This window comes from Engraulis encrasicolus, chromosome 16, assembly GCF_034702125.1.
Source record: "Engraulis encrasicolus isolate BLACKSEA-1 chromosome 16, IST_EnEncr_1.0, whole genome shotgun sequence".
NCBI classification, from domain to species: Eukaryota; Metazoa; Chordata; class Actinopteri; order Clupeiformes; family Engraulidae; genus Engraulis; species Engraulis encrasicolus.
Window position 1 is genome coordinate 11,206,371 of NC_085872.1, and position 12,868 is coordinate 11,219,238.

The following is a 12,868-nucleotide window of genomic DNA, read 5'->3' on the forward strand; positions in this document are numbered from 1 at the left end:
TAGCAGTAGTTAAAATAATTAAACACCTTATAGCAAAATGGCCTGCAGTCTATCTCCTCATTTAGAACTGAGTGTACGTTCCAATATGCGACCTGGCTTCCTTTTCTTGTGCTTGTGGCCTCGTACCAGGACGTAATATGTCATGATGACATCACTGACAACAGCATTATATTTCAATATCCTGCAAAAGCTCAATTGTAAAGTCTTTTTCTCATTTGCAATTGGGATGGTGAATGAAAAACAATCCCCCAAAAGTTGTTGTGGCTAGGCTGACAGCTGGGAAACTTTATTGTTTTCTCCACGGAGGAGGGGCCAGGAGTTGGGGCGAGGCCACAAGCACAAGTGGAGGAGGCAAGGTCGGATATTGGAACACATTCTTCAAGTGTGATTCGAGACGAAAAATTGCTCTATATCCTCCCTTGGCAGTTCACTGCACTTGTGGGCGTAATGGGGATATTTGAGGGCAGTATCAGATGCTGACTTGGAGCTGCCTTATACCCAAAATGCTATGCGTCACCTTCAGGGTACCTGAAAACAAGCATGACTATCACCCAAGCTACTACCTTATAATGCTCTTTATTCTGACACTTATGTACGTAAATATTGAAAATCGAAGGGATAAATCAACATTGTCGTATCTAAATATGCGGTCGCTAGATCTGGCGGTCATTCACCGTTCAAATAGCATGCGCAAGCTAAGCACTAACGTGATGAACGTAACTCCCGCCATAGAATTGCCTTAACATCAAATGCGCAGGGCAGTCTACTGTTATTATATATGCCTATTGTTTACATGAACCACATTGACAATAAAACCACCTTGATTTGTATAGTTTTCCCAGAAGGGCGGTTCTCAGTATACACTCAAGTCTGTGAAGGGAAGGTGTCACTAATTGTGGCCAATTAAACAATTAACAGGTGTGCTGTTTGTTCACTGGTTTTCTCTCACTGTGCCCTGAAGAAGGTTGAATCGCTGCTACAGGTGATAAAAGTGATTTTGTGGACATTAAAATAGACACTTCTACTATAAAACCACATTGCATATTGTATTATACTCTATCTACATGTCAGAATTCATGATAGCAAGGGACAGCAATTACAAGAGTGACAAGAAAATGGACCAAATCCTCCAAATTGAGGCCCTTGCAAGAAAATGGTTTTATGTGGGGGAAAAAATCCATTCGGTTTCACATTGTAATAGCTTGGTTTCCACATCACGGTTTCTGAGAGTTCTGAGGGGTTCACTTGGTCTCTCTCTCTCTCTCACACACACACACACACACACACACATCTGAGTTTAGTTGACTGCTGATTAGGTCACTGCAGCTGTGATCTGCACTGTTCAACACACACCTGACAACAGTTGCACTGATTGCTGCACCTGAGAAGGCAAAAGCCAGGAAACCCCTTGAGCAGGCCTAGTCAGGTGAGTTTGCCATCTGTGGTTTGCAGTGATGTCTAAACTTAAATACCTCGCTCTCAGTTTCCGGTCGTCTGCACCCATTTCTCTTGAGAAAGTTCTGAACTGAAGTGTATTTATTTGTTTCTAGGATAAAATGGGAAATTGGAGTGCAAAGACTGATGATGAATCAGAAGACATCATGGTACAGTACAATGTATATGCATGAAGTCCTTTTGGTATTATCAATTTCTGCTGCAACCACCGCTCTGACAAACTTGGCCTTAAAGGTGCAATGTGTAATATTTTTACCAGTTTGTTTCCAGAATTCATTGTGCCCATTCACAAATGCTCCCTTTTAAATACAGTACTTCCACCAGGCAGCCTTGGAGATGCAGCGTGAGAAGATTAGAGCACTGCAAGAGGAATTGCAAGAAATCCGGGAAGAAGTCAGCAAACTGAAGAGTGAACTCCAGAAGGTGGTCAACTTGGGCTCACGTCCCTCCAGATCGAAATTGACTGTTTTAAGCATTACCCTCTTGTATCCCCAGATTCAGCTTGCCACCACGTGCATGCACGCATTTGGGTGTGCACGCGTTTGGTGGTGTGGAGAAAGTTGTGCCAAGTGTCAGGCATGCGTTATAAAATGGGCAATGCTGCACAGGTTTATATAATGAAGGTGGAAATAGAATTCCAAAGCTTGCTGCCTTTGATCCATTTGACTTTTAAGCCAAGTGTGTGCATTGGCCATATCAGTCAATAACTCAGCTGCAAATATTAACATAGCCCTTAGAGTTTAAATTAACTCTGTTCCAGATGTGAAAGGGTTCACTTTCGCTACCAAAACCAATGCCGAAAGGGTCACTTAGAGCTGCGGCTTTATCCAGCGCAATGTGGATACAGAAATCATTTTAATACCATTAATTGTACACAGTTGAGAAGTCCCCTAATATTAAACCATGTAGTCAAAAGATGAACATGAATCATGATGAATCAAGTCACCCAAGTAGTCTAATCTATGTGGCCTAGATACTGTAGGTGAGTATGCAATCTGTGAGTTTTAAGTATGCTGCAGCAATATGGTCTAAACCAGGGGTCCCCAACCTTTCTGTGTCTGAGGGCTACCCGAGGGCTACTTTAGTTGAAAATCCTCTACTGATGTCTTGGCATCATTCTCAAATCACACTATTATTGAATGATAATTTCTTTAGGCTTAAATAATAAATAATCTCATATTTAAATCGAGAAAAGCATTAACTGTGTCTAAAATCTGGTAGTTGTCACTGTTTATTAACATCCTTGGTGGGCACCTCAGAAGCTTCTGGAGAGCTACCTGGTGCCCGCGGGCACAACGTTGGTGACACCTGATCTAAACTAATTGTACCTCGCTCTTTGTATTGGGTGTCTGTTGCATTTCTCTTGTGAAAGTGCTGAGCTGTAGTGAATTTATCTGATTCTAGGAGAAAATGAGAAATTGGAGTGCACAGACCGATTACGAATCAGAAGACAGATTCCCATTCAGAATGCCAGTCTTTCCACCGATCGTCATGGTACAGCACAATGGCCACGGTTACAGCAGTAATTGAGAATACCAAAGGTCTTCAGCTTGCATATACATTGTACTGTACCATGATGTCTTCTGACAAACTTGGCCTTAAAGGTGCAATGGGTAATATTTTACCAGTTTGTTTCCAGAATTCATTGTGCCCATTCACAAATGCTCCCTTTTAAATACAGTACTCCCACCAGGCAGCCTTGGAGATGCAGCGTGAGAAGATTGAGGAAGAGGAATTCCAAGAAATCCGGGAAGAAGTCAGCAAACTGAAGAGTGAACTCCAGAAGGTGGTCAACTTGAGCAGTGCCTGGCTCACCACCCCATTTGGGTGTGCACGCCTTTGGTGATGTGGAGAAAGTTGTGCCAAGTGTCAGGCATGCATTATAAAATGGAGCAATGCTGCACAGGTTTATATAATGAAGGCGGAAATAGAATTCCAAAGCTTGCTGCCTTTGATCCATTTGACTTTGCACTTCTCTGTCAAGCCAAGTGTGTGCATTTTCCATATCAGTCAATAACTCGGCTGCAAATATTAATATAGCCCTTAGAGTTTAAATGAACTCTGTTCCAGATGTGAAAGGGTTCCCTTTCGCTACTAAAACCGGTGTCAAAAGGGTCACTTAGAGCTGTGGCTTTATCCAGTGCAATGTGGATACAGAAACCATTTTAACCTAAACTTATATTGATACCAATTATTGCACATAGTTGAGAAATCCCCTGATATTAAACCATGTAGTCAAAGGATGAACATGAATCTTGATGAATCAAGTCACCCGTGTAATATAATCTATGTGGCCTAGATAGGTGAGTTTGCAATCTGTGATGTTTAAGTCTGCTGCAGCAATATGGTCTAAACTAATTGTACCTCGCTCTCAGTATAAGCTGTCTCACATGCACCCATTACTGTTGTTAAATTGCTGAACTGAAATGTATTTCTGTTTCTAGGAGAAAATGAGAAATTGGAGTGCAAAGACCAATTACGAATCAGAAGACGAATTTCCATTCAGAAGGCCAGTCTTTCCACCTATCCTCATGGTACAGTACAATGATATGCAGCTGAAGTCCTCCGGTATTCACAAGAACTACTGCTGTGACCACTATCTGACTGCTGGAACTGCTGCTCTTGGCCTTTAAAGATGCAGTGTGATATATTTAACAGTTTGTTTCCAGAATTCCAGAATGTATGCTGCACATTCACAAATGTTGCCTTTTAAATACTGCCACCAGAGCCTTGGCGAGGTGATGTCAGAAGCTTGGGGGGCAGCACTGCAGGAGGAAGTAGAAGAAATATTGCGAAGAAGCCAACTAACTGAACAGTGAACTTCCGAAGGTGGTCAACCCAGGCAGTGCGTGGCTCACCTCTGCGCGGATTTGGGTGCATGCGCATGCGTTTGGGTACATGTGAGCGTGCAAGAACATAGCACACACCTACATGTGCATACTCTCACAAATATAGCACACATTCATAGCAGACTTTGTCACAAATTAAATTAACACGCCACCAGTTGCGTAAGTATGCTCATTACATGCACACAATATTGACGTACCGAATGAAGAGGAGAATAGCATACTCTATAATGACCATGTTTCCACAGAATGGGGGCGTGTTGTGTAACCTGTGATCAAAGACCCAAAGGGGGGGGGGGGGGGGGTTAAAGGTGCACTGTATAGGATGGTGGTGGCCAGAGAAAGTATTGCCTATGCTGTACTGTCTACTGCAAAATTTGATCTTTTCATGAATATTTACTAAATAATATACTAATATTTATTAGTATGACCAAGTACAGTAAGTTTTGCAGCTAAAATGCTCAAAAATTCAAAACGGTCTCCCCCTTTCATGAAAAATGCAATTTTACCAGTCATAATAAATACTTAGAATTTGATGGTGGTGGTAAGTATTCATGAAAAAGGTAACATTTGTGAATGGGAAGCATGGATTCTGGAAATAAACTACTAAAAATATTACACAGTGCACCTTTTTAAGCTGTTTCTCGAAGTCTACATAGATCACTTTGACCAACGCCATGTTATATTGTATTTCACAGCCTCCACTGCCCCCTCTTCCAGTGTGGAGCTCTACATTGACGAACTCCAGGACACCTTGGTAAGTGTGTATGTGCATGCACTGTGGCCGAGGTTCACACATGAGCACACACACGTGTTGGTGATGCTTATTTCTAAGCAAAGATGCAATACCCACACATTTTCTAATTGTAATTGTAAATTCTTTTTCCCCAAAGGAAATCTTCATTTTAACAGTTTTTTGTTTCTGTGTGATTACTAATTACAGTCTGAGTAGTAGGCCTAGTGGTGTGCATTGGTACGGCCTGTACGATTTGATTTGATTCTGTTCTGGTGTTTCCAATACTCCTAAACGGCGTGACGTTTTCCATGTGCGTTATGCCCTTTTGTGGGGGTAAACAGCCAATGCAAGTCAATTGGTGGTGTTGGGATTTAATAAACGAAAGATAAGGACCTGTAGACTAGCGGGTCCGAAATGGGATCAATAATCGTAAATTAGAGTTGTTATTTCGTTTTGGTTTTCTCGTTTATTACTTGTTCTGTTTTGAGTTGGGAAAAGGAAAAATCAACACAACTCCCCATTTTTTGGCCATATAGAAAAACGGGAAAACAAAATATGGAGTCATTATTTCGTTTTCCGTTTGCCAGATTGAATGGAATAGTTGAATGATCGGATGATACACGGACCCCAAACAACCGTGGCTGGACTGTGATGGACTGTGTTCATTTAGGCTAGCCGATGTGGCATGTAAGTTGATGAGATATTCGGTTTGATTTCCCCCATAAAGGGGCGTAACGCACATTTACAAGCAAAGTACCCGGATGGCCGTTCATGCCTATTAGAGTAGATTCAGTCTGATTCTATGATGCATTGCAATGCATTACATTTCTGTTGAAAGCAAGGCAAAATTTTCTTCAGTCATGAGGAAATATAAACAGTCAGCAGACATCTTATTGACTGTGTGCATCAATCCTGCAGTTTTCAATGCTTTGAAGTGATTTAATTTAAAGTTTAAACTGATGAGTCTTGTGTAAAAGCCTACTTGGGTGTGTTTTTGAAGTTGCAATTCACACAAATGTAATTGAGTAGTTTGTCTGGGCTAACACAAGTGTCCTCCTTCTTTGTTTCTTTCTAGGTCGGGGAGGAATTTTTAACTTTTGCTACATGCTTTCGTTGAGAATTTTGCTGCAATGTCAGAGTACAAATTGACAACCTATTTTTCATTTTATTTTTATTTGAAGTCAGAAGTGACTTAACAGGTGAAATTCTGAAGTGGTTGTCTGGATTTTTTGTGCCTTTATGAGCCATTTGAGGATTTTTTTGTTTGTTTGTTTGTTTGTTTGTTTTGGTAACCTACCCAAAGAAAATGGTCAAAGTGCACTTGTCAAAACTCTATGTAGCAGGGTTAACCAAGAATATTGAAATTGCAGTAAACATTAACATACTGATACATGAATGTAGTTCTCTCTGACTCAATCGCTGGCTAAAGAGTACCACTTTATAAAGATTAGTATCAGCTGGAAAACCCAAGATATTAAGTCACAACCTCTACCAATCAATACTTCCATCTACAAGTAGGAAAAAGTTGTGCCAAGTGTACAATCCGGATCCAGGATTAAAAAAAAAAGATTTTTCACCATTGCGGGAGAGGGCGAATTTTGTTCATAGTTCTGTTCCAGTTCATAACTCCACAAAAACAAGGCAGAAAGACAAGACAAGACGTGCGTGTATGCATGTGTGCACGTATGTGTTCATCTTAGACTAATGGACACAGCAGTGTAAGAGATGTGAATTCCCAAGGGGTTATGTGGAGTTCACCTTTACAATCTCTGTATCAGGGAATAAAGAGAAGAGGAACTACACAGTAGAGAATAGTTCTACCATGAAATACTCACTAGACCAAATGAAATATAAGGTATTTATTGACAACACCGAAGTATGCAGTAGTGATTCTCTTAGGCTCCCGCTTGCTTTGAATAATTCTAATGAAGAGCGCGCATATCCTGCCGATAGATGAGGGAGGGGGTGAGAGCCTACCCCCCCTAGAGATGGCCTATCCACCACAGACTACAGAGTGAACCATCGACCCAGACCTCGATGACTGGAGCAGACAACCGCCGCATTACTCGTGGTGTCAAGGCAAGAGAGAAGATGTCGAACGGCGTTTGAAGCAGTTGAGTCCCATCGCATCGCCTCCTCAAGGGGAATGGATCTACAGGCAATGGAGGCTGAAGGGGAGGAAGTGGGGACGTTGACACCAGCGTACACTAGTCAGCAGAAGAGCAGAGATAGACAGAAGGTCTTTGAGCGTGCAGGCATCCTATTTTCTATCGGTAAATGAATGATAATGTGAGAGAGCCAGTATGCCTGAGAACTAGAGCAGTGATTGGTTAGTTAATGCAAGTGAGTAATCGAGCTAAATACCGTCTCATCTTCCTGGAAGAACTTAACGCCATAGCTTACATTGGGTCACCAACAGTGCAGATCAGAAACGTCTATGATCCTGCAAAAACGCATTCAAAAATAAATTTCATATTATATATCAGTGTGAACCGGTTACAGGGCAGTCATGGGTAAGCGGTTAGGATGTCAGACTTGTAGCCCAAAGGTTGCCGGTTTGGTGTGTGTGTGTGTGTGTGTGTGTGTGGGGTGTGTGTGTGGGGGGGGTTGAATAATTAACCAAAGCTCTTCCCCATGACTGAGATACCCTGAACATGGTACCATCCAGTCTCACAGCTCCTTTGGGGCATCATTAGGTGCAGCCCCCTTGCATGGGTGAGGTCCATGCAATTACATTGTGTGCAGTGAGCACTGTGTGCTGTGTCTAGGGTTAGGGTTAGGCTTGTGCAGTTGGAGTTTCAGATGGGGTTTCACTTCAAGTGTGCAGTCTCTGATTGTTGTTTTTGCATGTGAAGTTCCTGTTCTGTGCATGGGAAGTTGCTGTTCTGTGCAGAAAGCATAAAGACAGAAGACAGAAGCGAACACGAGGCCTTCACTTCATACTGTAGTTAGTTCAAAGGGATGTCATTGTTTCATGTTTCATAACACCTACATCCCATGTGTGTGTAGGATGGGTATGTTTTTTTTTATTAGTCATCTAAATCATCCTCCTCTCTAGTTTCTAAAGACGCATTTTGCACACCCCCCCCCCCCACACACACACACACACACAAACACTATCCACTCCATTGACACACACACAGGCACGAGCGCATGCACGCACACGTACACGCACACCATCCACTCTAGGTCTTGACATGACTTGAGTCTTAACACACACACAGGCACAAACGCGTGCACACACACACACACACACACACCATCTTCTCCAGGCCTTGACACACAAGTCATGTCAAGTGCGTCTTGACTGATTCTGATTCCCACTTACAAATGAAACAATTTTCTGCTCGAGTGGCCTAAAGACTTGTCGCAAGGTGGCAGATTTCTTAACCAAGCTGAATTGTAAATGAGACATTTTGTGTCACCTACTGGGTGCATAATCCTGTCGGCGGAACAGGCTCATTATCTGTGAGTGTTGTCATCGAATTATGTGAGAACACGCTGCTCTGTTGTCCACTGTGCCCCTTTGCAGATAACAGTACAGTACTGTCAGGCTTATATTACAGTTAACACTAGCTGAAGGCTGATACTGGCTCTAGTAACTCAACAGGGGTTTTATCATTGATTACCGACTCTGTGTGTGTGTGTGTGTGTGTGTGTGTGTGCATGCGTGTGTGTGTGTGTGTGTGTGTGTGTGTGTGTGTGTGTGTGTGTGTGTGCATGCGTGTGTGTGTGTGTGTGTGTGTGTGGTGGCAAGTGGTCGTGTGTGTGGTGGCAAGTGGCCGTGTGTGTGTGTGGTGGCAAGTGGTCGTGTGTGTGTGTGTGTTTGTGGTGGCAAGTGGCCGTGTGTGTGTGTGGGTGGGTGGTGTGTGTGGCAAGTGTGTGTGTGTGTGTGTGTGTGTGTGTGTGTGTGTGTGTTTGTGGTGGCAAGTGGCCGTGTGTGTGTGTGTGCACGCGTGTGCCTCCTAATGAGATGTTCACTCCATTGCACACCAGATGGTGCTGTATGGCAGTGTCTTATTCTCCACCAACCCTATTGAACCGTAAAACAAATCTGTAAAATCTGTAATAATTGGGAAGTCATGGCAAAGCGGTTAGGGCATCAGACTTGTTGCCCAAAGTTTGGCGGTCCGACTCCAGACCCACCGGGTTGGTGGGAGGAGTAGGCCTAATGACTGACAATGTGTGCTGTGGAGTGCTGTGTCACAATGACAATGGGAGTTGGAATTTCCCAGGCTTTTTTTCACGTTTATGATCTTATTTTAGTGCTGGGGCAGTAGAGGTTTAAGATCCAAAAACAAGGGTACAAAGGCGGGGAACCGTGAACTGGCCTACTCAGAATTCTATCAAAGTCTGTATTACAAGAGGACCCAAAATAAGAAGACAATGCAAGGCAAGAAAGCTGTCTTAATTCCATCTTGCTTTAACTTAGTTTGTGAAACGCACTATCAGCACACTATCAAATCCTTCACTAAGGATGAAGTGTATTAGGGTGGCTGCGGTGGCACTTGCGGCAGGATGTGATGGATGGCTGAGTTTGGTGTGAGCTCTACATTAATGAGTATGGGAGACGGGGCTAATTTATCACAGATTAAATGAAAGGTCAGAGCCGTCACCCTGGGGGCGCGGGCTGCAGGGTACCCCATGGCCCACCTAACATCAACCATGATTAAACTCCTTCTCTTCTCTTCTCTTCTCTTCTCTTCTCTTCTCTTCTCTTCTCTTCTCTTCTCTTCTCTTCTCTTCTCTTCTCTTCTCTCCCTTTCAGTCTGTACAGTATCACCATCTCTCTCTAACCTCCACTCTTCTCTTCTTTCTCTCTCTCTCTCTCCATGCTCTTTTAGTCTGTACTGTATCACTAGCTGCAACATGATCTCCAAAAATTCAGTGCTCCTGGACACGGATGTTAAGGACACAAAATCCGTGTCCAGGAACACGGATTTTGCCCAAATTCCGTGCTCCTGGACACGGAATTGTTTTCCGTGCTCCTGGACACGGAATTCTTTTCCGTGCTCCTGGACACGGAATTGTTTTCTATAGGCCATTTCCACAGTCTTGTGTTTTCTCAGGATTTTTCTAATTTCAAATATTTTGTCTAAAAAAAACATTTCTTACTGACAATTTAGGGTTAGGGATTGTTTTGGTCTGGGCACAGCTAGTTTTCTTTCATTCATTGTATGAGTTTGATAGCCTAGCAACCAACAGGAAAAGGTATTTCTCAAAAATATGTCTTGAATGACAGGTTAAGGTTAGGGAATGTTTTGGTCAGGGCACAACTTAAATTGCTATAGCATTATTTTGTTTAGGATTAGCATTTGGTATGTATTTTCTAATGAGTTAACACAGTGCTGTGGTAATAGCCTATAGAAAGCACTTACGTGTGCCCATTACGGAAAACAATTCCATGTCCAGGAGCACGGAAAACAATTCCGTGTCCAGGAACACGGAATTTTGGCAAAATCCGTGCTCCTGGACACGGATTTCGTGTCCTTAACATCCGTGTCCAGGAGCACGGAATTTTTGGAGATCAGGCTGCTCTCTCTCTCTAACCTCATACCAATCAATCTCTTTCCATCTCAATTTTTACTTCTCTGTCCTGTTCCCTCTCTGTCTCTGTTGCTCTTTTCTCTCCTATTTCCCATTCTCCACTCTCACTGCTCCACTCTCTTAAGTCAATTCAACTCAATTCAATTCAATTATGCTTTATTGGCACGACGAATAAGACATCCATATTGCCAAAGCAGTCATACAAATCATTAGAAGAATCAAAAAAAGAACAGAAAGAAGCCATAGATAGGGCTGAGCATACAAATTATCATACAGTATACATCATCAATGATGGGAGCTTAGGGACTTGAAAGATGATAGTTCTGCAGGTCTAGATAATGTGTACAACAGATCAAACAAAACCAACAACACTCTGTACTGTGAACATTTCTGTGATTTGAACAAAGTATTTGTCCAACAGATGGCAGGTCTCTTGGCCTCATCTCACCTACACCTCACCCTGTCACACTTTCTCTCCCCTCCTCTATCTCCCATTTCTCCCTCACACACATGTTCATGCTCACACAACACACTCTATCTGTCTATCTGACTCCACCTCCGCTGTCTCTCTTACTATTCAAGCTCTCACTCATTTGGTTGCTCACTTTAATATAGGCCTATCTCTAGAGTACAAGTACCTCTCTTTAGGTGTGTGTGTGTGTGTGTGTGTGTGTGTGTGTGTGTGTGTGTGTGTGTGTGTGTGTGTGTGTGTGTGTGTGTGTGTGGTTGGCTGCTAGACGGTTTGAGTATTTCATCAGATGGGCCTTGCTCAAACCCCAAGCACCGCACCCTGATTATCAAGGAGACAGTGAGGAAAGAGGTATGGATCAACTCAGAGATGACACCGGCCCAGGACTGAGCCTGCTTCTCTACAAAGTTATCCGCCCTCTCTCTCTCTCTCTCTCTCCCTCACTCTGTCTCTGTTTCTCGCTTTCTCGCCTACTTTGTCTTTCTATCCCTCTCTCTACTACCATCTTTATCTAGCTCTCTCTTTCTCATTCCCTCCTGCCTTCTTACAGTTTCTCTCTCTCTCTCTCTCTCTCTCTCTCTCTCTCTCTCTCTCTCTCTCTCTCCTTCACTTTCTCTCTCGCTCTCTCTCCCTCTCTCTCTCTCTCTCTCTCTCTCTCTCTCTCTCTCTCTCTCTCTCTGGGCTGAGGCGTGCTGTTTGTTTGGATGGCATCCTCTCCTGCACGTCACGACTGCTCTGCTGCCCCCTACTGGGAGAGCGATGAAGTCCATATGGCAGCTCCTCAAGGGGGGCCTCACAGCAGCTGGCTGGACTGGACTGCCTGAGGTGTGTGTGTGTGTGTGTGTGTGTGTGTGTGTGTGTGTGTGTGCGCGCGCCCGTGTGTGCGTGCGTGTGCGTGTGAATGCGCGTGTGTGTACACATGCGTGCGTGCGCGTGTGATGCGTGCATGTAGGTGTGTGCGCCCGTGTGAGTGTGCGTGTGTGTGCGCGCGTGCGAATGCGCGTGTCTGTACACATGCACGCGTGTGCGCGTGTGATGCGTGCGTGTAGGTGTGTGTGTGTGTGAGTGAGAGTTGTATCTGAGAGTTGTATCTGAGAGTTGTATCTGAGGCTGTATTAAAACTTGTATAAACATTAGCAGTGTACATAACACAAGAGGAGGTATTGCTACTGTACATTCCCTTCCGAATGTGACCATACCAGAACCTTGAAAGTCACCTTGCCGTTTCCATTTCTCACCCCTCTCCTTTTGTCACACAGTATTGACCTTCTTTTAACTAACTTTGAGAACTCCAGTGTCCTGGAATACTTGCTATGCTCGTGCAGTCGTGCAGTGCAGGGATTCTTGTGTTAGTTGAATCAATTCAGTTGTATTGGTTGATCAGTTCGTGTCTTGGTGTACCAAACCCTTCTCATAACAGAGAAGAGTATGGTACATTTAAAGAAGTTTAAGACACAGACAGACAGACAGACAGACACACACACACACACACACACACACACACAAATGAGCTATTAGTGGCTCTCCATTGATGTCCTGTCCTGTAAGCAGTGCTCTCTTGGAGCGGCTTCATTAACTGATGAATGGCCAGCTGGGGCAACCCAGCTCTCACTCTCCATGTAGAGCAGTCGTCATACGGGACATATTGAGAGCAGCATTTGAGGCGTAATATTTTAGGCCACCTACTGAAGTGTAGATGGGAAGTGACTAATTGTTGTCTTTGATTCTTGGCAGGTTACCCAGCGGAGGTTGGCCAGCCCCCAGCCGGCTGTGGGTGTGTGCATGCGTCCCCAGTCTCCGGGGGTACAGAGGAAT

At 43.7% G+C, this 12,868-nt stretch overlaps 1 protein-coding gene across 8 annotated transcripts; it reads left to right on the forward strand.

Moving 5' to 3' along the window:
• Positions 1–1,325: 1,325 nt before the first annotated feature.
• On the forward strand, positions 1,326–6,427 carry LOC134466280 (probable inactive protein kinase DDB_G0270444). 8 transcript variants are annotated; one of them, XR_010038260.1, is made up of 8 exons: positions 1,326–1,426; positions 1,551–1,604; positions 1,780–1,878; positions 3,149–3,241; positions 3,900–3,989; positions 4,182–4,329; positions 5,000–5,058; positions 6,113–6,427. XR_010038260.1 is itself a non-coding variant. In XM_063220180.1 (6 exons), exons 2-6 carry the CDS (start codon positions 1,792–1,794, stop codon positions 6,129–6,131), a joined length of 360 nt encoding a protein of 119 aa, XP_063076250.1. In that variant the 5' UTR covers positions 1,625–1,689; positions 1,780–1,791; the 3' UTR covers positions 6,132–6,427. The 8 variants fall into 8 exon arrangements, 1 of the variants encoding a protein (XP_063076250.1); XR_010038262.1 differs by having other exon boundaries at positions 1,784–1,878; XR_010038257.1 differs by having other exon boundaries at positions 1,328–1,426; positions 1,768–1,878.
• Positions 6,428–12,868: the final 6,441 nt, after the last annotated feature.